This window comes from Sinohyriopsis cumingii, chromosome 14, assembly GCF_028554795.1.
Source record: "Sinohyriopsis cumingii isolate HCF-2022 chromosome 14, ASM2855479v2, whole genome shotgun sequence".
NCBI classification, from domain to species: domain Eukaryota; kingdom Metazoa; phylum Mollusca; class Bivalvia; order Unionida; family Unionidae; genus Sinohyriopsis; species Sinohyriopsis cumingii.
In genome coordinates this window covers 51,745,958-51,770,864 of record NC_142974.1, presented here as the reverse complement: position 1 = coordinate 51,770,864, position 24,907 = coordinate 51,745,958, and the positions used below count along the sequence as shown (strand labels likewise).

The 24,907-nt window shown below is 33.8% G+C and overlaps 1 protein-coding gene across 2 annotated transcripts; it reads left to right on the top strand.

Annotated features, from left to right (window-relative positions):
* Window positions 1-735: 735 nt before the first annotated feature.
* On the top strand, window positions 736-19,142 carry LOC149783795 (uncharacterized). 2 transcript variants are annotated; one of them, XM_089932006.1, is made up of 7 exons: window positions 736-780; window positions 5,101-5,176; window positions 5,586-5,701; window positions 8,589-8,789; window positions 10,870-10,966; window positions 11,962-12,137; window positions 18,760-19,142. In XM_089932006.1, the coding sequence occupies exons 4-6, from the start codon at window positions 8,781-8,783 to the stop codon at window positions 12,075-12,077; spliced, it is 222 nt and encodes a 73-aa protein (XP_089788132.1). In that variant the 5' UTR covers window positions 736-780; window positions 5,101-5,176; window positions 5,586-5,701; window positions 8,589-8,780; the 3' UTR covers window positions 12,078-12,137; window positions 18,760-19,142. The 2 variants fall into 2 exon arrangements, with proteins under 2 accessions (XP_089788132.1, XP_089788131.1); XM_089932005.1 differs by having other exon boundaries at window positions 8,589-10,063.
* The last annotated feature ends 5,765 nt before the right edge of the window (window positions 19,143-24,907 follow it).

Here is a 24,907-nt window from a genome sequence, read left to right as displayed (position 1 = left end):
TTTTACATTTGTACAGCTGGAACGTGCAAACAAATCTTAAAGAACAGGAACTATATGGCACATACAAAATAACTCAAACTCACTGAAATGGATCCTGGATTAAATATCAGAAGTGAAGAAATCGTTATTTTAGAAATATACGAGATATTGAAGTTCTACTTTAAATACTGAAATTACAGTATCAGCAATGTTTATTTTAAAATTATTTAACCAGAGAAATTGTTAATGTGATAAAAATAACTGCAAAATAATTACTAAATAAATTACAAAAGTAACTAAAATACATTCAAATATACACCCATGTCTTGCTATATTGACTCACAAACCTGGCTATTACGTGCTGCTGTACATAACCAACGAATTTGGGATTCGTCGGATGGTCTCTTGCCTCCTTGCTGGTGCGCCTGCGTTCTGGCTAACGATTCGAAATTTCCAGGGCCTCAGATACCATATAGTTGGAAATTTACTGGAAAACTTGAAAGTTGGAAACGTGTTGGCTGTTGGAGAAGTTGGAAAAATGGTTGGAAAATCCTAACCTGGCTTGAGGATTTAAATCTATGCAAAATATAATTATTATTTCCAACTAAAATATATATTGATTGAAATTATCACGAGGAAAAATAATTTATTGATAATTTATCCAAAAACCATTGCTAAACCGCAATTTTGGTGACTTATACCGCCCTCGGTACGGGCATACTATACTCGACCTATCTCGCGCATGCTCAGTGAGCTATCGACAGCAATGACAGCGATCTTCGGAGGTTACACTCTGTGATGGTAAAAAAGAAGTCAGATATCTTCTATAAGGCTCGATGACATTTATTAAGTATCATCTCCCATCATCAAATACGATCTCCGCAATCGCTCCCAATCTTTCAAATGTCTCCTTATCATGTCAAATTTGCAATAGCATTGTTCAAAACGTTAGTATGTCAGACTTGCATGTATAAATTGAATGTACCGTAATCAGACGGAAGTTCCAGCAACCATTATAATTTTAAATGTAACTAATTTTCTTTCTATTTGGAAAATGTACCTGCAGAAAAACAAGAACCAGTTGTGTCGTTTAGTAATTCTGGTGATCTTATATGTCGTTGAATATAGTGTTTCCTGAACTTTCAACAATTACCGTAAAAACTACAAACAAGTACTTGTTCCTTACCATAGATGAATAATTGCGATATTAGGTCGCTGTTTGCTAAAATGGATGACAAACCTCACTAACGGGTACCTACTCCCTTCAATATATCACTAGCCTCCCTAGTAGGTATCTGTTCTTTAATATAGATGACTAATACTTATCACAGATAAATCATTATACCACAGATATTTTCAGGTATCACAAATGTATTAGTTGCTTTATAACATACCTGTCAACTCTCCTGGCAGGAGGAAAAAATCATGATGGCTTTGATTAGAGAAAGGCGAGCTAAGATGGTGCAGACTTAGGCATGTCCATGTAGCATAATGGTACATTCAGTCATCAAAAGCTATGCTACTGCTTCAAGTTCCAAATGAACCGCTCCGGTGGCCTAGTGGTTAGAGCGTCCACCTCGGATGTGGGAGGTCGTGGGTTCGATCCCCGGCCGAGTCATACCAAAGACTTACAAAAATGGTACTAACAGCTGCCTCGCTTGGCGCTCAGCATTAAGAGGTTAATGTTAGGACTGGTTGGCCCGGTGTCAGGATAATGTGACTGGGTGTGACATCATGCTACATGTCTGTGGCATGATGCCCCAGTGCTAGACATCACTATAAACTGCCACATTGCAGACATCGTAGCGATATGACTGAAAAATTATTAAAGCTACGTTAAAAATCCAAATCACATTACATCAAGTTCCAAATGTACATAGCTTGTGTTAAATTAAATTGCCTTATTAATGTGAGATTACTCACTTAAATAGAGCCATATAATCAAATGCACCTTGAACTAATCTTGGTCATTAAGGTATTTGATGTATTTAAAAAGGCAAGATTAACATCTTGATGTGTATGATTCTGTACCATAGCGTAAGTGTTGTGTTTTGCTACAAGGTAAAAAATATCCAGTTTGTTAAATTCTGCACTAGAGTTCTGACACAGTCTAATTGCCATTGTCTTAATATATAATTACTACTTCTGGTAATGGTGATGTAAGGTGGAAAGTTGTATTTTCAGTCATCACATAAGACATAATCACTGCTGCTATACCGGTAATTGGTATATTTTGTTGTATGAATATATTTGTCAGGACACAATCATTTCTACTGTGCCAATAATGGGGGTGTATGACTATTGATACCTTTGTCATATTACACAATTGCAGCTTCTTTGCAAGTATTGGGAATATTTGGTTGTTAGCTGTGTTTTAAGTCAGTAAAAATTGTACAACATGCCTTTTTTTACATTTTGTTCTGCTTTACAAACTTAAATTTATTTTAAAACATAGGAATGGTACTGAATCTCACTCATTGTTAAGGGTTCCCCTGGTCCAAGATATCCTGGAAAAGTTGTAAATTACAGGAATTCATTTAAAGGCCTTGGAAAGTTTGAAATTTGTATATGTCTTTTAAAGTTTTGGAAAAAGTCATGGAATTTGTTTATTGTGCGTTATCCGGTTGCATTTTGTGACACAAACATTATACTAATCTACCTAACTTTGATACCGTAATTGATTTCTTAGATTAGGTCCCCCTGAAACTTTTCAATTGGATCATGTCCAGGTATCAAACTGCCATTCAAAATCATTGCATTTACTAAAAATAGAAGTATGACAACAGATGATGAAACTGGTTTTGCGAAGTAAAATGTTTAAAAGGTTTTGTGTTAAATTTACATTGTAAGTAAGCATTAATAGTTGTATATTTATGGTCTAAGGTAATCTTATAATTGGTAAAAAGGTTTTGGAAAAGTCGTAGAATTAAATTTTGTAAAGGTTGCATTAGGAACCCTGATTGATTGAATTGTATTTTGTCATTACTACTTGTCTTGAATTATGTCAGTTGATATCAGTTCCTGGCTAATAAGAACAAGTTATAATATGATTCACGTTACTAAATTCCCAATGACTTGATTTTGAAGGACTTTGATTTCCATCTATATAAGAAATTTACTGGCCTTAAATGTTAGTTTTATGTGTCAAGTGATACTGCTCAAATGTAGTAAAATCACTAGATCTGGCAATATGTATCTCCCCTGCATGCTTGTTTCACTGATGATTATAATTGAAGTAATAGTAAAAATGATTTTAAATGGTTACCACAAAAACATTATATGTGTTTTTTCAAACATATAAAGAAAATAAACTTTGGAAAATGAGATTATTTAAAGCAGTATGTACATCATCGTAATAAGAAAAACAAAGAGTAATATTTCTAAATGTGTGTTCTTCCATCTAATCTGATGAAAATTAGTATCACTTGCACCATTAGGTACATTTGTGACCATTGGAACGTATATCAATATAATCTTGCTTGTAATTTGGGTCAATTTACCAGAGTTCTGTTGTAAAAAGAAAATATCAGTTTTTATCCTGGTGTTCTTAGAATTTAATATGATGCTCTGATAACACAAAATCTTGTCCTCAAAGTTGTTTTGATAATGATATGGGAAAACAAAATGTCAGATGTGGTCCATAAATATGCCTTGATAATGTTCTGATAGCACACAATCTTGCCCAGAAAGTAGCCTTCCTAATTCAACAACCACGGTGCAAGTTAAACCACTGTTATAATTAATTTCTTTTAAAAAATATATATATTTAAGTGATATCGAACATTTTTCTTTAAGAAAAATGGATAGAATTTATTCAGAAGGGTGAGAACAAGTTTCAGCAGGGTTTTAATTACTGCTAAGGCAGTATTGAAAGTGAGTAGTTCAGAAGCATGTTCCATTTACAACTCAACCATAAGCATTTTTGCACTTGAAAATGCCCTGATTGAAAAACTATCCAAAAATATTCATGGATCAAGCAGCAATATATTCAAGAAATTGACACATCCACAATTTAATCAAATAATGAGCTAAAATGACAGATAATCAGAGAAGTTATCTGCTGTATAAAGCAAATCTGTTTAAACTAATCAAGGATCAACTACCATATCTACATGGAACAAGTCTGACTACAACTCCAGTATTATTACATAATTGTGCTTTTAAAAAAAAAAATTTGCATTAATCTTTGTTGATATTTTACCTTACAAAGTGAAATGTTTTTGCATATTCCACTGCATGTGACCAGTTACTACATACCGTAAGTTACTACATGCTGTATTTATCTTGCAAAACAGATACAATGCAAAATTGGTGGTATTGTTGAGTGTAGTGTATTGTAGTTCAGATTTAATTAGTTATTTCATTTATTACATTCAACAGACTAGTGTTATCATGGCATTTTGCCTCCACTCCTGTGAATATCAGGCCTGCCAGTAGGTGGATGTGGTGGAGACAATGTTGTTATTTACAACCCGCTATATGCAGTTAGGAGTGACTGTAATACAAAAATCTAAATTATGACCAATCTAATAACCAATATTCACATATACCTATTTTTCTACCATGGTACCCTTGGTAGGCAGAACAGAAAAGTCACTTCACCCTAGAATCTGATTTTACAATGAACTCCATGTCACTGCAACTATTGTATCTATTTAGGAGACATATCTATAACTAGATGGCTGTCATATCCATCAAACTGTATGCATGATTTGCTGCCATTTTCATTAGGAGCAGCATTACATTATAATTAACCTTTTAGTAAAGGACTATTAGATTTAGAAATGTATTAGTGTTACAAAATCTTCACTTGTTCCCACAAAATTGCTGCATGGAGACAACTGAAACTTTACTTACTTTATTATTTTTAAAATAGTGAAACTTATAGTCCTACAAGAAATTTGTTAACGTCAAGCTTGTGGACCTCACCCATCTGGGGCAGACACTCTAACCACTTGGCCAATGAAGCGGTCTGAGAGCATTTTGTGCACTTTTGAAAGTGGATTAACGTAATTCATTGTAAGTGTTTAAGAAGATGAATGGTAATACTAAATGATGCCAGTGAAATTGAAAAAAGAAATGCTTTTATTAGATCTCATTTTTATTTTTTTCATTACCTAGGCTGATGCAAAGAATGTGAACAGCCACCAGAATTTTGTTACGATGGTTTTATGAGGTGATAGAGTGGAATGGAAAGGTAATTTTGTTTTATGCATTTCATAGTCATCCCTCCTTAATAAGCCATTTCTGTCAAACATTTCACAATTTAATAAAAACCTTTATTCAGTGAAACTGCTACTAATTATACTTCTCTGGTTTTTCTTAAGTAAATTGATTTCGTGCCCCATGAGTTAGTGTTTTAGTCAGGATGTGTCCTTGCAGGGTTTACATAAAGTAGACACCAAGAATGTGTGACATTACCTTAAATCAAATATTACTGCAGCAAGCAATCATTTAATCTCCATATGCTTAATTATTGTTTTTATGCATATAAACACAATCCATCATGCATTCTGTTTTTTTAATACACTGGTTGGCAGGTTCTGAATATTTTCCCATTTTCCTAATACAATACTAATAACATAAATAATCCTGTCCTATTTCAGATCATAAATCTTGGTATGGGGCTGCATCTTGACGAGTACTGCACTCTGGTTTGAATAGTAGGTCATGAATATGTAGTGCAAGAGTGGACAAGTTGCTGCTGTAGGACATACACAAGGTGATTACAGATATATATATATATATATATATATATATATATATATATATATATATATATATATATATATATATATATATATATATATATATATATATATATGAATGTGAGGAAGAAAACCAAAATGTCAACAAGGGGAAGCAACTCTTACAAGTTAGCTCCCCTATCTGCATGATAAGTGACTACCAGTATGTCCATTTTAAACAGATTTTTCACTTTCACTCAGACTACTAGATATCGTTTGGAATATCTTCCAGACAATTCAGATAGTGTTAGGTCTTCAAGTATGTAAAAGTTATTTTTCGTATATGTCATATAAAACACGTTTATAAAAACTGGTGAAATTATTTTTGTTTTAAATTATCATACAGTTCATTTTTATTACATTGAACTTGAAACTGCAACATATATTTTCACAGGTGTAATTTATGGTATGCTGTCTTTAGGGCTTTACTCTAGTCATAACCTTTTTAATAATGCAAAGATTATGCATTATTATTTATTTCATATATATATATATATATATATATATATATATATATATATATATATATATATATATATATATATATATTATATGCACTTGCTTGTTTATTATATTCATTACAAAAATGACAACATAATGTAACCAATATAAGAAATTCCAAGCTGCAGAGGATATTGCTCTGCTCTGTACAATTTGCTCTTCATTAAACACTAGTAGAGTGTACACATTGTGAACAGAGAAGACATGGTCAAATGTTAGAAAATAGCTCTGAAGAGAAAAAGAGAGCAACATATATTTCATGTCAGCATGTTACACTGTGTCATCATCCACTTCAGAATCTCTAAACTGTCCTGGTAGAATTCTCCTCTCCACATGAAGTATCATCTCTTTATGACGAATCAAAAGACAATGCCAGATCTTAATGCGGTTAGAATGGCTGACAATTGTAATCACGTTTCAGAATCATGTATGGTCACTCTAATAAATAAGCTATATTGTCAAGCTCTTTGATGATGTATCAAAGAAATAATAATATTGAGATGTGGAAAATAGTAAATAACAATCGTGTACAACAATTTCCCAACTTGTTGAAACTGGCTAAGCTTGCTATACATATGCCCCTTCAGACAGCGGACTGTGAAAGGGGGTTACGCATACAGTTTAGGAACATATCAAGCTCAGAAGCAATACATACATTGATGCTTATACAACTGGAGGGGACATTGTTTGAAGATTTTGACTTTGATAAAGCCCTAACAGAGTGGAAAAGGAAGGAAGAGACAGATATTTTATTGTTAGGAAAATTTTTGTTTCTCTCCATCCAACCCCTTTTGTCAACTCTGTCCATTATTTTGGTGAGGATATGGAAATCACCCTTTATGATATAATGCTGGGAGCATCTCTGCTACACCACTTTGTTATAAAGTGGATCAGCAAGTCTTCAGGGCTGCATGGAGTATTATAACACGTACCCCTCCCCTTAACTTAGTCTCCTTGTTGATTTTTCCCTTGATGAGAAGGCTGAATGCGATCACATCTGGGATTCATTGAGCTGTATCGCCAAGATCGTAAGTAGGGCTTCTCACTACATCATGACACTAATGTTTTGATGGCCTCCTGCAACATGGACTTAGATGTGAAACACTGTTGTAATCATACTTCTGCAGTCACACCATGTTGCAGCCTTGCACACCCTCCCATTCAGCTCTTTCTTTTCATTGATTGAATTGAGAAGGTCAGAAAGTATGCAACACGTGTTGCCACTACATCTGTCAGTACACACACCCTTGTCTGAATGTCCTTCTCAATGATCCTTCCAAAGAAGGGACAGTCATCAGCAGGGCTACAGTAAAGGCAATTCCCAAGGATGACAGACTAGCTGTGGCCATGTTTAGTCGGAATGCCTAAGAATCTCATGTATTGGGCCTTGACATAATTTTAGTTCCTTCAATATCCTCCTTCATGAAATAAACTCAAAGTGGTCCCGTGAATATAAACTTACTACAGAAGGAAATAACGTCCAAGATATGAAACTCATTCTTACCCTCTTGCACAATCTAGGGCAGATAATACTCATTGAAATGTTGGACCTTATTCCACCTCAACATTGTATTCATCAAATTTGAAAAAGAAATTTAACAAGGAGAGATGTGGAAAGAAGTTATAAATTTTGCCCAAAATAAACAGTAAAATTACAGCTATCAGAAACAGGTAATATAAATGCTGCTGAAAATCATTTGAATTGTACAAGAAAAAATTAATGTTATTATATCTTATTGATATTTTTATTGAAATGTCAGTGATATTACAATCACAAAATATCACTATATTTTCAGTCATTTAACTTTACAGACACACAGAAGCCAAGTCCTAATTATGCCCTATTTAACTGATGTAAATGACTAAGTTCTTCATTCCGCCTAGATGTTGGTTAGAAAATAAACTAAGTCCAGATTCCTCCTTTTATATATTAGATGCCAGTGACTAAGTTCCTAATTCCAGCTAGATGGTGGGTGGAAAATCAAAATCCAAAATTATGCCTAAAGATTTATTATATAGCAGGAATTTGACAAAAGTCCATCTTAGAGTTAGACGGACTCTAGATGGATTCATCTTTGATTTCTCAAATTTTCCATGCCCGCGTTTGTATTAACCAGACTTTTAACATTTTAGGCAGATTCCGTCTGGAATCTTCTTAAGTTCCAGGTGGAATCCACCTAATTATTTAGTACATGACACGAGCTTCTCAGAAACAGGTCAACCTCATGAGAATCTCGCTGGTGGAAATTCATGTACACTTTCTTTATGCATTTACTCAAATTATAAGTTGTTTTAATATGTGTTTTTCATATGCTTAAATTTCCATAAACATTGTGTTTGAATGTAATGTTTATATTCTAGACTTAGTTGGATGGCATGACCAGACAACTTTCTCCAACTTTTATCTGTACTGAAACATGACCTCATTGAAGACAGAACAGAACCTCATTGGGCCAGTGTTAGCTTCACAAACAGTAACCACTCCACACTTTTGTAAGCACAACTTTGTGTCCAGGAAGGATTGGCAACTTGCGCTGGATTCCCCTGGGATAAATGTTAAAGGTGTGACCAATTGAATGCAGAATCACACAGGGTTCGGCTCATATGTATATAACTTGGGTCTCCGGTTGTGCTAAACTAACATTAGGATAATTTCATTCATTGATAGATTGTGAGTACTCCTCCTGGGTCAAACAGGTATGATGCTCAGAATTTCTTCCTCATATTATTCTCCTGATGTAATGTGATCAGATAGTGCATTTGCAGTAGAAATAAAAAATTTAGTAAATTGTTTCTTACCTGGTCAAATTACAGATATTCCATCTGACCAGTATCTGCAATCCGAGCATCCTATATGGTCTTGTTCAAGCAAAAAATAAAGATTTAAAATGGATATACAAGTAGCTATCTTGCTGGAATAAAGAGGAGTGAACCTGTTCAAGCTGCTTCCCTTTGTCTACATACCATTCACTATGATCATTTAATGGCTCACTGTGCTCTTTTTGGTTGATACACTCCCCGTAGAACACTGGCCAAGTTAAACTTAGTCCTAAATTCCAATAGGTATATGCGATTCGCAGATAAAGTGGGCAAAACCTTACTGTCAGAATGGGACTAGTTATTAAACAGACTTAAATTTATGATTCATGTGGTTTATTAACAGTCACAAAATCATACGGCAGCAATAAAATTCAAAACTCGAATATCAAGTGTGTAACTTCTGATTAATAACGGATTTATTTGATATCATATTGGTACTGTGGCATTGGAAGAAACATGGTTAAATAACTAAAAATTTATTATAATATAAGTTTGCATAAACACTTAAACACATCATTGTTATTGTTCAGATTTATATTTATTATCAATATATTTAGAAACATTTGCTAACATTTAATTATATACTTATGGGTTAACTTCAAACAGAGCTTTGAGAAAAACTCAGTGACTCTAATATTAATAACTAACTAACAGCCTATGTATAAAGCCTTGAAAAACACATAGCTTTACAATATTTTTGAGAATCAAGCAACAAATGACTTGCATATAAAGTCTTGAAAAACCATTAGTGGTTTCTTACTCCAACTTGCTCCTATTTTTCATTATTATTATTATCATTATTATTATTATTATTATTTGATTTTCTATTTGTTGTTGTTGTTGTAGGGTTTAATGTCATTTCTCAGCGCACGATAGGCTATACATGGCGACTAGTATTAATGGTGGAGAAAGAACCTGGAAAAACCTCAGAAAGAACCACCGACCCACAGAAAACTACTGGCAAGCTTTCTCACGTACCCACATTAGCCGAATCCGAGACTCAAACCCACACAGAGGTGCGATGACAGTGATCCGTAACGTAGAGCGCTTTCAGCCACTCAGGGCCTTTCGATTTTCTGTATGTCTTGAACAGTAATATATATATTGAACAATAATAGGTATTAATTTTTTTCATAAGGTCTTTAAGAAGCACATGATATGACCTCAGAAGATCATGACTAAAATAATGTTTGATTATAGTTTTACTAATTAGGCATATATTTCAGATAATGTTGCTTAAACAAATGAATAAATATTTTGAAAGATAAATGTTATAGGAAGAATATTTCAGAACTTACTTTTAGATTTGTCCCATATTTACTATTAAAAAGCAAGTATTTATAATGACATTGTGGAATAACTGTAAATTGCTAATTCATGGACAAATAATAAACAAGAGTTACCTTTTCTTTGTGCACTGCCTTAACTAGACTCTGGAGTAAAATATCCTCTTGGTATTGGTTTCGGCAGCCCTTAAGATGAAATTGTGTAATAATTCATAAACATTATAAGTTTTGTTAAAAGTTCATTTGCATCTTGAATCATCAGTATACATGCACTGAAATTCAAACCTTAACACTATACATAGCTGCATATATTTATTCCATGACAGTTTATTTATGAGTGCCACCTTTCGTTTTTTTCTTTGTAACGATATCTGTTTTGCAACGATTGATCAAAGTGCCACTTGCAGCCATTATTGATATAAGAAAAGAAGTATCAGATTACAGGAAATGGCAAGAATGGCAAATATAACAATAATTAGTCTTAATAAGGATCAATATTTTGTTCTCTTTAACATATATTTACGCTTTTGTTTCAGCTTCTTGGTCATAACAATGATGCAGTTTTCCACCATTATGAGACTGTTCCAGTGGCTTTGTGGTTAGAGCATCCACCTCAAATGTGGGAGGTCGCAGGTTTGAACCCCGGCTGAGTGATACCAGAGACTTATACAAATTATACTAGCAGCTGCCACACTCAGTACTCAGTATTAAGAGATTAATGTTAGGACTGTTGGTTAGTGTGGTGTCAGAATACTGTGACTAGGTGTGACATTATGCTCCATGTCTGCAGCATGATGGCCCAGTGCTAGACATCACTGTAAACTGCCACAATACAGACATCATAGTGATATGACTGAAACATTGGTAAAGCTACATTAAAAATCCTAATCACACACACACACAAATAAGAAATAGAAATAAGTTGTGTTCTGTCTTTCAAGGAGGGCTGTATTTTTTGAGGCAGACAAAAATGTTACGTAATGTGATCTGTTAATTATTATATAAGCAACACAATTTACCAAAATAATTGCTTTCTAAATAATAGTTTAACAGTACTTCCAACAGTTTGAGGTGAGGTTTAATCAGCTATCTTTTAATTTCCAAAGATGACAGCATTGTATGCTTAATTTTTAAATATATTTACTCCTGATCCTGCACACCATGCATAACATTGACTTCTCTGACTAGTTTCAGCATGTTTTCCATATCCATTTTATTTAGCTGTACAGTAGCTTTACTTACAATGTTCAAAGTCCCTTCCAAAGATGTTACAATAGGTGGAGGAATCTCAGTTGCTGCAAGCAGATATCATGCCCAGTTGTTGCCCTCATTGTATCCTATAATGCAGCTTGAAACATTATATTTACAGCTGCAGGATTTCGTCCAGGATTATTCCCTTTTATCTCCTCATACGACATATACTCTGGTAACTTAACGCTGCAGCTTTTATAGATAATTGTATGCTTCCAAGGATGTCCCCATTTCTTTTTCATTAGCAATTTGGAAGTCAGTCTCTCACATACCTTGTTTGGATTACCTTTGCAATGGATATCATTCCATATTGCAACTTTTTTTGTCATAAAGATCACATGTGTTCTGTTGTGCTGATTCACTTCTTTCTCTTTCAGTGTCAGTCTTGCATTGGATGATTGATTTAGACTTATTGCAGACAAGGGTGTTCCATTACAGTCTGGAGCCACAACTGACTGGAGCCCCACATTTGTCAGATTCATCACTGCCATGAGAGAGAACTATTCTGTATCTATTCTTTTGGTTACTTGAACAGATGCAGCACTGGAACTTGGTAGAGTATTGTTAGTCAGAAATCTGGCTTATTTGTTAAGTGGAATATTTCCAGGTATAAAAAAGTTTCCTTCTTGCTGAATCCTGCCTTAGTTACTCCCCCTTATTAGTGTGTTCATCAGATGCTGCCAGATTTCATATGCTACCTATTAATGACAGTTCCACGTTTAATTACTTGTATAGGAGTTACATTTAGGTATTCTTGGTATTCGTTTAAAGGTATTTTTCTGGGGGGTGTTATACAGATATTATGAACTTCAGAGAAAGTGACAGGTGCAAGGTGAAGTTGTTTGCATTTACAACATGCACGATGGAGAGAATGTTGGTATACCTCTTTGTTACTTTAATTCCTTGCAGCTGAAATTTCTTTGGGTATTGTACTTGTTTTTTGTGGAAATTATACATGTTCTAAATACACATCTAACCAATATGACTGATTCCAGGTGCTCGAAAACTTGGCCTAAATTAGTCGAAGGTGAACTATATTTAGCAGTTATTAAAATAGGGAAAAACAATTTTGCCAGACTAGACAATACGAGGTTCTGAAAGTGCAATGAATAAATTACAAAATATATAAAGTTTATAAAATGGTGTTAGCTTATTTTTAATATTACTGCTGAATTTCGGGAAGTGAAAATGGTCAAGCAGAGGTTGCAGTTTTTTGATAGGTGCACATCGAAAGTAAAATTAAGCTGCATAACCCATGCTATACTCATCAATCTATTTTATATATGTTTTACTGGAACATCAGTCATCAAACATACTCCATAATAAATGGAATTCAATATTTTATTTCAATACCTATGACATACAAGGCCTTTTTAAATAGCCAGTACTAACATGGAGGAAAACTGGTGAAATTCCGTTTCTTTAAAAAATTAAAAGAATAGAAAAGTGTGGAGAGCCAACATATTATATAGAATATAAGCATTATGCTGTGATTGTCTGTGTTTGTTAGTTTGGTAGGAGTGCATGGTGAATAATAAGGCATAGATGCAGATACAGAAGACAGATATGTGACCTAATGCACATTGTTTTGTTTACAGTCCACCCTTTATGCCTAATGACCAAGGACAAGATCTTTTAACATATTTCAGATTAAGATATGATGTATTTTCATTTGGACACAGTGGAAAGTTTCAGTAATGTAGATGCCATATAGAATAAATAATTGTGAGCAAAATTGTATTGAATTTTGAAAAAATGGATTACAACAATCGATATACTTTCAAAATAAAAAGGAGCAATATTCCTATTAGAAAGTGTTAATAGCGAGTACAAAACAATAAAGAGGAATACTCAGAGTCTTGGTGAAAAAAGCAAGAGGGGCTCAGTTTATTGGATATGTGTTGATTTGAGTACACCTCAGGATGGAAGATATGATTGCTATCTTCATGTGAGATTTAAAAACACAACAAATAATCGTGTCAAGTTGAGAGATAGCAAGAAGCCATAAGGGTATATATGGTATAAATGTACTTTACAAATTGTACAGTTGAAGGCAATGTTTAATGTCACTGCATTAGATATAACTTATGCACTTTTTATATGTTTTCCAACATGGCACTTAATTATACGTTTCTGAAAACAGGCCTAACTTATGCAATACATAGACTGCCTTACTGACCTACTGAGAAGATCTTATTAGAGTTGGCAGGTCTATAGTCTGAATTCATTTTCTGAAGGATAATGTTTACAACCCGTACAGAAATATCTTATGGATTCTGTATGGAATACTTATGGAATCCGTATGGAATAGATATGGACTGAAAAACTTATGGAATCAGACAATTTATTCCATATCAATTCCATAAGTACTTCACAGCAAGTGAAAATTCCATATGGAATAAAGTTGCAACTTGAATCCATAAGCACTTTTTTCCATATGGAAATCAGGCTCGTGTGTTATAGCATCATGGAAAATACTCTCTGAAGACTTAATAACTAAACTATCTGATTAAAATAGAAATGTTGGTGGGAGTTTGTGTACCTGTATATGTCAGTGTAGTTGATGTGGAAGGATGAATATATACTCATAAATTTTAAGAAACACATGTATGTCAGTTTTCTTTAATTTATTTCCACAGATGTTTAAAAACAAAGACATGACCAAAAAAGTAGGGAAAATGTAAACATGATCAGAAATTTAATATTAAAATACAAACATAGATGAATCTTTGATGCAAGGTGGATTTTGGGCTTGATCTAATGTTTATTCTGAAAAGTAATTTTTTTGGCTTCCTATTAAAATATGCTCTCCAAAAATCATGCCCCAGTGAAAATGTGACTTAAATTTCAGCAAAATCAATGAACATTTCTTGACATTCACTCAAATGTCCGTTTTCACTAAAATCATGGTATTTTAGGAGATTTTATCAAAATTTAAGAAAATATCAGTGAAATTTTGTGATTGAAATTTCACTGATTCTGCCAACATTTCTGAAAATATTAGTGGGAATTTTTTATTGAAATTTCACTGAGAGTTTGTCAAAAATTCTAAAAAATATAGTGATATTTTGTGATTGCAAAATCACTGAAATTTTAGTTTAAAAAAATATAAATAAGATATAATAAAATTTATTTTTGTTTCTTGTACAATTTGATTGATTTTCAGCAGTATTTATATTCCCTGTTTCTAATAGCTGTAATTGTATTGTTTATTTTGGGAACAATAACTTCTTTCCACATCTTTCTGTATTATATTTCTTTATCAAATTTTGTTATTGTTGTTGTTGTACTTTTTTAAACTTAAACTGGATTTAACTGCCCTCAAACAAGTTTTCTTGTTTTCTGTTTTGAATCAGAATTTCGCTTTTCTCCTGACCTGAATCTGATTTTCCTCGATATGGACCCTTTTTTTAATATAGTCTCCGAAACTTTTTTTAAATAATGCTCTATCCGGTCCCATTCCGCAACGGGCTCTCTAACAAGCATTTGTTCCGTTTATTATTTAAAGGATGATCAATGTAAAGAGCTTTCTGATTGGTCAAAATTTTGTATTTGTCCAATAAGTCATTGCGTAACGGAAACTGACGGGAATGCTAAACATGGCGATTCGAGCGGGTTACGAGTTTGAATAACCATTTGAAAAATGTGCGGCAAAGAGAATAGCTTGAATCAAAGTCGATGGGAGCGTAATTGGTCAGTGTGTATGAAAACTGAACGCCAGGATTAGCTTTCGCTTTTTGTGCCATAACAGCTCTACAGTAGCGGCTAACGTGCTAAATAGGACAAGGAATTGAACCAGGATGATTTCGAAGTTATATAACTCAAAACTGATTAACTTCCAGGATGAATTTAAGGAGGACAAAGTATAGATCACTGGTGGAATTCTTGCAAAATACCCATGTCTGTGTAAAGATGGTTATATCTTTGCGGAATTTTCCTGGCCCACGTAGAATCATCGTTCAGTATCGTGAGGCATTATTGTGTATATTATCTAAATATTCCAGGTGTGTTGGAATTCAGTGTAAAATAAGAGTACTTCTATCATGATAAACGTTTGTCACGCTGCTTATTGAACAAGGACTAATTCAAGAGACCACAACAGCATCATAGTTTGTACATTAATCAAAAGTCAAGTTGCAGTACAAGTGACATAGCAGGCTTTTAGCATTTCTTTTCATGTCTCAAATGGATGCTTTTCTGTATTATTTTGCATTATTTTCACAGTTGAATTTTTCAATGCAGACTAATATTTTATATATGTTTATGTGTTCACAGATGCCTGTGCATATATTCTAGGCTTGATACTTTGATTTTTAAAATCACTTAATTATTTAGTGTCAAGCCAGATTCTTCACATCATGTTGTATATACTATAAATATTGTACATAACAGATAGACCTCAAGGTAGATTAGTTCTGCAGTTAAGTTACCTTCTCTAAATAAAATCATTATTATTATTAATTTTATTATTATTATTAACTCCCATATCTCTTGCCTTGGATGTCATATAATTACAACATCTGTAAAAGAAATCATGCAAACTTAATATCACCTTGGTTAATAAAGTCCTGTTTAAGTCATATTCATTATTAATCTGAAACCTTCTGAAATGTATGAAAAACTTCTGAAACTTCAGTAAAATACTATACAATGATCAAATTGTAGTGAAATCTCACAAACGTTTTAGTTAAATATTTGTGAAATCTCACCAGACTTTTCAGTGAAATGAAAAAGACTTAAGTGATGCCATCATGGATTAGGCTTTGTATGCGAGAAAGAAAATGAGGACAAGAAAAACCTAAATCTTATTTGATAATGTCTGTCAAAATAAAATTTATATCCATTTTAAAAATTATGGTGAAATATTCATCATTGATTCCCAATAATGTCTAAGAATCATTAGGCAGTTTAATAGAAATCTGAAGCAGATTTTTTTATGGTTTAGACATAAAGTACTTAAAAAACCTGTCTGAAATCTGCCTTAAGTATGCCTGGAAATTTTTGTACGGGAAGAACTATTACCAAATTCCATATGAACTATTTACAAATTCCATATGGAACATTTACAAATTCCATATGGTATATTTGCCAACTCCATATGGACTATTCACAAATTCCATATGGAGTATTGCCAAATTCCATATGGATTATTCACAAATTCCATATGGATTATTGCCAAATTCCATGTGGAATTTTAATTTTATTCCATATGGACAACCTACAGATCTCATGGACTAATTAGCATATTCCATAAGATTTTCCATACGGAGTACGTACGGAGTCCATAACATTTCCATATGGATACACTGAAATCCATAAGAGTGCTTTAACTATAGAATAGAAATGTCCATATGGATATTTCTGTAAAAGTACGTATGGATTCCATGTCCATTCCATGTGGAAAATTTCGTATGGGTAATCATGCTTACTAGGCTATGAACAAATTTGTAATGCACACAAGGTAATTATTGATTACATTCTGGTTAATTTACATTGTAAACTAGTCAGAGTTCTGTTAGTTCCCTTAATGTGAGTGACATAGTCTTCTTCCAATAATTGAGAAGTAGTTTGTAGGCTGGTAAGAAATGAACATAGACCAGATTTAGCTCGTCAGTCTGTCACTATTTTCATAAAAAAGATTTGCATGCTTCAGTATCGTGAATAAATATGGTGTCTTGAAAAAAATGGAATAGGTCTGATCAGTTTTTATTTCCAGTTTCATTACAAATTGATTCTTCCCATCCATCTGTTGCACTCTTATCTGGTTAATATTTCCAGAAGCATGTTTGCTATATCTTCGTTACACTTATGCATTCAGGACTGAACACAGTGCCTTGTGTATAAGTGGAGTCTGTCGGATTATCATTTCAGAATATGTCCATCTGTCACACTTTTTTGTAGCTTTTATCTTCATGACTGACCAAGATGTTTGTATGAAACATTGGTATATTTTTGTTGTTGTTACTTTGGGTAGAATGGCATTTGTCCAACTCTTGTTGGCTATACAAAGCGGCCAGTATGTGTGATGGATGGAGAACCCCTAAAAACTCGGGATAAACCACTGACCCAAATGAAGAGCTGGCAAGCTATCTCATTTGCTCACCTTGTCTGAGCCTGTGATCCAAACACATACAGACATGGTTGAAATGTTAATTATCTGTAAAGGTGAGTGCCTTGGACCACACGGTTACAGGGCCAATGTTATGAGTAGGAGTTTCTTCCAATGGTCTATATAGTATATAGATGGGAAAGACTACATTTTCATCTTTTCAGGAGGGCTAAATTTAGGAAAGTAGTGGATTATTTACTTCTAACATTAATGTGATCGGGTGTGTATTCTCGAAGAAACACGATTTACTAACACATTTGCTTTCTTCTGTGTGTACATTATCTGATCACATTATTCAACTCCTCTGTCTGCTCAAAGTAGTTATAGACTTCCACTGTCTTAGTTTCATTTACATGTGCCTTTGGCTCAATGACATCCCATCTCAGGTTGTTTAGATATACAAATCATGATCTTGACCAAATCAAAGTTATTATACTCCAATATGGTAACGTGAGTTTGGATGATCCATTTTCTCATTCTGCTAGTTCTGGTAATGGTGTTGTGATCAGATAATTATTAAATTATTTTTCTCATAGAATCATGTTGCCATTAGTTTCTCACATCTATGTCCACATCCTATTTAAGTTTCACGGAAGCTTAAACTGGTAATATTTGGTGCTTTGGGTGACCCTATGGAGATTAGGGGAGATAACCTGTACGAGTTATGTCCCTGATATGTAATGTATAGATAGAATCACTTTTTTGTAACATTCAAGGACGGCTCCAATGAAGCGGTGTTTGTTTTTTAATATTTATGTGATTGGATAAGTATTCTCATAATTTACTTTTTTCTTTTCCAGGTTTCTTTTTAACAATACTTCTAAATGTTATCTGATGTGTTCTGATATTGAAAGATCTTAACTTATTGCAACCACATTTGCATTGAAGGCGAAGCTTAAAATTAAACTATATCTCACACCAAAACTGGTTTTGATGTGTCCTACTTTCTTAGGGCTTTTTAAACACTCTGAAAATCTTAACTCATGCCACAATCATGATGATATTTTGCTAGCTCCTACACACTAACTAAAAAGAATGAATAATCAATTCAAAATTATAATTTCAGATCTACCGTATAACCTCCATATCTGCCCTGATAAATAAATGAAGCCTTTTAACAGCATATCCGGAATGTGATCAATTGGAAGTACTGAAGTCATGAGACAGATTCAGATGGCGATTACAAATCTCATGTCCACGTTAGACTTTTGACTTCTACTGACCTTAATCAGAGAGGTGCATAAAACACTCGCTCTCTGTTTTCAACAATATTGTTCAGATGTTTTCGTAGCTACTGGCATGAGGAGTGGTGGTACATTCTATTGATCATCTTACAGCTTATTCATTGTGATGTATTACCACTACTCTGATTGTTACAGATTTTGGTTTTGCTTTGGGGAGATCAAAAAGCACCAAGACTAACATAAGATGTATTGAATAAAAAAGAAAGTATATTCTACCTTATGTTACACCTGACAACAAATACTGAAATCAGTATCAAAACAAACATCTTTCTATTGAAAATACCCTACCATTGATTTTAACATGAAAAATTAAATTTTAAAAAAAATCAATTGCTGACCCAGATGTAATAGCATGTAGCTGTGAATACCACGTCATACGGATAATTGCTTGTGGTTAACATTACGCCAGATTATTTAAAATGATAAATACGTACCTGTCTATGCATTATTTAGAGGACAAAATCAATGTATTTCATATATTTTATATGACTAGTTAGATATGTTGCATCCATTGCAGACTGATAGACCACTTTTTTCTCGCTTTTCTTATGTATGTGCATGTGACATGAACGTGATATTGGCTTTATTGCACATGATAAAACAAGCAAGTCCTTTTTACTAAAATTGTTATATCCCCATTCATACCTCACAAACCATTACAACCAATTTTGCTTTTGACTCTGTAAAAGTTATAAACTGTAAGAGGTTAATCATGGTTAAAGACAGTCTCCATTTTGTGGAATTGATTGTGGTAATTACCTGTTAAAATATAATGAAGTTTTGGCCTGCCGAGTCATGCAATTTTCACTTTTCTGGCGAGTCAGGGAAATTTAACTTTGCTGGAAAGTCATAGAATTTTATGAAAGGTCAGGAAAAATGGAAAGTTAGATGAAGTCGAAGAAATTTGTCAATCCTATTCAGTGAATTATTAATATTAACAGGCATGCAAGAAATTGTATCGTGTAAGGTAAAATTTGCTTCAAAGCAAAATGTTTGGAATAACTCATGTTGACTTTTAATTACTTGCACTTGATTCAAAGTCAGCATTTCTCAGAAAACTAAGAATCATATTGGCCCATGCTTAATGATGAAGGACAGTACATAATGAATTAACAGATTTGCTGTATGGTTAAATAATTACCATTGATTAATCCTAGGTATAGTCTGATAGTTGCTAAACGTTTGATATATGCAGTTATGCCATTCATGATGTGTATGTGGTACATAAACTAGTATGTATGGTTTGATTTATGCTGACTATATGGGAGCTGGAGGACAACTTTATGACAACATTTCCCCCAAGAAAATCCCTGGGGTAAGTCACATACATGATTTTTAAACGTTTGTGTGGGCTTATCATAGAACATTATAGTTATGACATAATGATTTATTAAACTTTGTTAAACATGTTAAATTTAAGGCTCAAAAACAGGCTGATTATTGGAGATATATGCTCAATTATTGTGCATGATATGTGTAATGATGATAATGTGTCTGCATGAAGCTTGTGGACAGGTATATATTTTGACATGAATCATGTGAACAGTTAAACTTTGCCTTTAGTCAGTTGTTGTTGGTACAGAGTTTAATGCCATTTTTAGCGCAAGATAGGCTACACATGGCGGTTAGTATAAATGGTGGAGGAGGAACCAGGAAAACCACCGGAAAGAACCATGGATCCATATGATGCTTGTGGCAACCTTTCTCACATATCACACTGGCCGATCCTGAGATTCAGTTTCACGCAGGCAGAGGTGCGATGTCAGTGATCCATAACGGTGAGTGATTTAGACCACCTGGCCACTCAGGGCCCTGTCTTTATACAGAATACGTAAAAGAGGTCTGAAAATGTTGGTTCAAGCACTCGGTGGATACCTTTGTGTTGTTAAAATTAATTTGTGCTGCAACTTCATGCCACATTTTGATATATTATGCAGCTCATATGTGTGTGCCATGTTGAATTCGAATGATTAAGAAGTAGTTGTTTTATAGAAGAATGTAACTTATATCTCTCATTTGAGAAAGAGTAGTCTATATTACAAGTATATTACAAATCGCCACACAGTATATTATGTCCTTGATTTAGTTATGTATGTGGCATAATAGTTTGTAGTGGTTCCAGACAGTGGCTCTGATTGTTTGATTGCTTATGGTAACATAATAGAAAAACAAGATTTCAGACAACAGGTTTGATTGGTTGATTTCACAGGAAATGATAATGGAAAAACAAGTGATATCAGACAGTGGTTCTGATTAGCTGATTGATCATGATATAATGTATATATGATCTTAGGCAGTGTCTTTGATTGGTTGATTGTTTGTTATAGCATAATGGCAAAACAAGTGATTTCAGATAGCGGTTTTGATTGGTTGATTTCTTTATGATGACACTATAGTTAAACTGCATGGGTAAAGTGCAGTTGCTTAAAATAATATAGGCTGAAGGCCATCCATAATTATCGAATGTTTAAAACTAACCTTTGATGATATAAAGAAATGTCATCTAACTTTTTATCATATAATGAAACCATGATTACAAGTTGATGAAAGATTTGACTCAATACCCTGCCTAACAGTAGTAGGATGAACATGAGAAACTCATTTTGTGTTAAGGTTATTTGTTAAAAATGCCTGTTCAGTTAAAGTACAGATCATTACAGATCACTGCCATGTCACCTTTGTCTGCGTGGGTTCGAGTCTTAAGTTTCAGCCAATGTAGGTATGCGAGACAGCATGCCAGTAGCTTATCGTAGGTCGGTGGTTATTTCCGTGGTTTTCCCGGGTTTTTCTTCCACAATTAACACTAACCGCCATGTATATCCAATCGTGTGCTGAAAAATGGCGTTAAACCACACAACAACAACAACAACAACAAAACCAAATGGTCTAATAGGAATCCACTTTACAGACCATAAGGCCCAACATGACTAATATGGGTATGTGATAAACATTGTGGTAGTTTTCTTTGAGACAGTGATTGATCGTGTGGTTTTTCTCGACTGTTCGTTCACCCAACAGTTTGACACCATGTATGTCCTATCCTGTGCCAAAACAGCAGTAAGGCCAAATAGTCTCAAATTACAAAGAAAGAAGGTACACGGAGTCTACTGCTCGGGTAATAATGTAAGAAAAAAGTACTGGAAAAAGTCAAGCGTTGCACATATTTATTTTTAACTACTCTGTGAATTGCTGTATTTTGCATAGATAATAACTGCACATGTTTATGTGCATATTTACCTTGAATTAAGAACAACAATTGTGTTGCTATCTATATGTTTTGGTGAAAATACACGCAAAATACAACAGATAATACAAACATTACAATGCACCATATTTTAAGAAATATTCTGCTTCAACCTAAAATACATATTGCTATACAATACATTTGAATATGCAAACAATAAAAATTGCTTATTCAATGTCATTAAAAATTGAATAGTCAGTACATCACTCACATACATATGCTTATTGTAAGAAATAAAAATTATATGTTCAGTTATGTAGTAAAATTTTAACCTGTGATTAAAAGTTCGGTAAAGATATGATGAAATTTCACCGGTCCTGCTTGAGTGGAGTTGAATGAGTACAAGAACCTCATATGGTTTATTAAAATCATTATTTTAGGTTAATGCAATGTAAAAGTAACCAATTAATTAAATGGCAAATCAAATGATTATGGTTTCAGTACTGAATATAATTTTTTAAAATACAAAACATACAAGCAAAAAGACTAATGTACATGATGACAAATGATTGGAGTTTTTTCCAACAGCTTTGTTGGGGGGGGGGGGCATTTGGGACACAATATAGTGTCCATGCATTCTGGACACACCATCTCTCTACTTGAGACTGACTAAAGGAAATTGATCGCAAACTTAAAATTATACATAATTAGAAAATATTATTTAATAATAAGTGACTGAAAATAAGTTGAAGAGCCACCCAATGTTCATATTATAATAATAAGTGATTGAAAATAAGTCAAAGAGCCACAAAAAGTGTTCACACTATAATAATAAGTGACGGAAACTGAGTTAAACAGCCACACAATTTTCACACAATGATAATAAATCAAGGAAAATAAATCAAAGGGCACACAATGCTCATATTATAACGCTAAGAATATTTCCCTCTGGCGGAACTAAAATGAATGCTTATTTGTAGGAAAGTATTGGTTTCAGAGACTTGCATATCTGCTTGTCTTTTCTGATGGAAAACCTTATGGCAGGGACTCTGGTATCCATTTTGGGCACAGCATAATTCCTTAAATTGTATCTTTTGTCTTTTGCATTAACCATATCTTGTTTTGTTTGTCTTGTTGTGAGGAGATATGTATTGATCTCTAAAGAAAATACAAAAATACTTATAACTCGGGTATTGTACATGATAAACATTAGTGTTCCCGAGACGGTATCCCCTGACTATGCTTTACTGCTCTCCACAATTAATTTCACCAGCGTATTAAATTGAAAGGCAACTACATTATGTCGAATATGGCTGAAAAAGAGGCAAACTAGACAGTATTGTACAATTTTCAAGCATATACAGTGCCGTTTAAGCTATTGGCAGTTTGAAAAGAAGACATAGACCTTGTTGAATTGCTGTAAATAATGTGTTAGTTTGAGGGATTTTTGTCTTTTACCAGCTTATCAGAGTGGTAGCCTACAGGTTGAAATAAATCCGTACGTTCATGAAACGAGTAAGGATGATATTGTTTTTCAAATAAAGTAATAGGAAGTTCACGAGTGGTAATATAATAATTATAATATATAATAATTATAATGCCATTAATATCATGTCATGGAACAAAATTGAGCGTGTGCTGTACATACGTAGCATAAAAAATCTCGAATCACATTTGTATTTATTTCATAGTAAACACTTTGTCCATTTGTGAATACAACTATTATTGTCTCAGTTTATCGAAAACAATACACTGATAAATGCAAATACTTCACAATATATGGATATGTGGGAAACCTCACCTAGATTTCTTCTTGACAATAAATGAGGTACTATGAGATATTCCTAATTGGGTTATAGTATTGGAAAAAAGTATTTGAAAACTTCCAAAGATCCTCAAATTTATAGTATGCTTCCCTGTAAAATATAGCAGTGGTACTCCAGTTAAATATTCATATTGCTATCAAAGACGTTGGAATATAAACTTTAAAAAATGTGCTTGGTCTGAGTAAAGTAAGGACTGAAAGATATATAGATGTGTGTGTGTGTGTGTGCGTGTGTGTATATATATCATGTTGGTTATGTTGAAAACATTGATTAAGAATGCCTACATAGTGTGCAGGATCAATTGGGTATGGGTGCAAATAAAACTTTGATCAAGATTGCTTGGATGTAACATACGTAATATATACTTATATTTCCATCTATGTGTATACACCCGGCTGTAGAATGTCCATCATATTCCATGAAAAACGATGGAAAACGCTGGAAAATTCTAGCATGGAAAACGCTGGAGTATTTGGACTAATATTCCAGCCTCTGTCCAGGGTAGGCTGGAAAACCCTGAACAATTCTTGCATGGAAAACGCTGGACAATTCTAGCATGGAAAACGCTGGAGTATTTGGACTATTATTCCAGGCTATGTCCAGGGTAGGCTGGAAAACCCTGGACAATTCTAGCATGGAAAACGCTGGAAAATTCTATCATGGAAAACGCTGGAGTATTTGGACTAATATTCCAGCCTATGTCCAGGGTAGGCTGGAAAACCCTGGACAATTCTGGCATGGAAAACGCTGGAAAATTCTAGCATGGAAAACGCTGGAGTATTTGGACTAATATTCCAGCCTCTGTCCAGGGTAGGCTGGAAAACCCTGGACAATTCTTGCATGGAGAACGCTGGAAAATTCTAGCATGGAAAACGCTGGAAAATTCTAGCATGGAAAACGCTGGAGTATTTGGACTATATTCCAGGCTATGTCCAGGGTAGGCTGGAAAACCCTGGACAA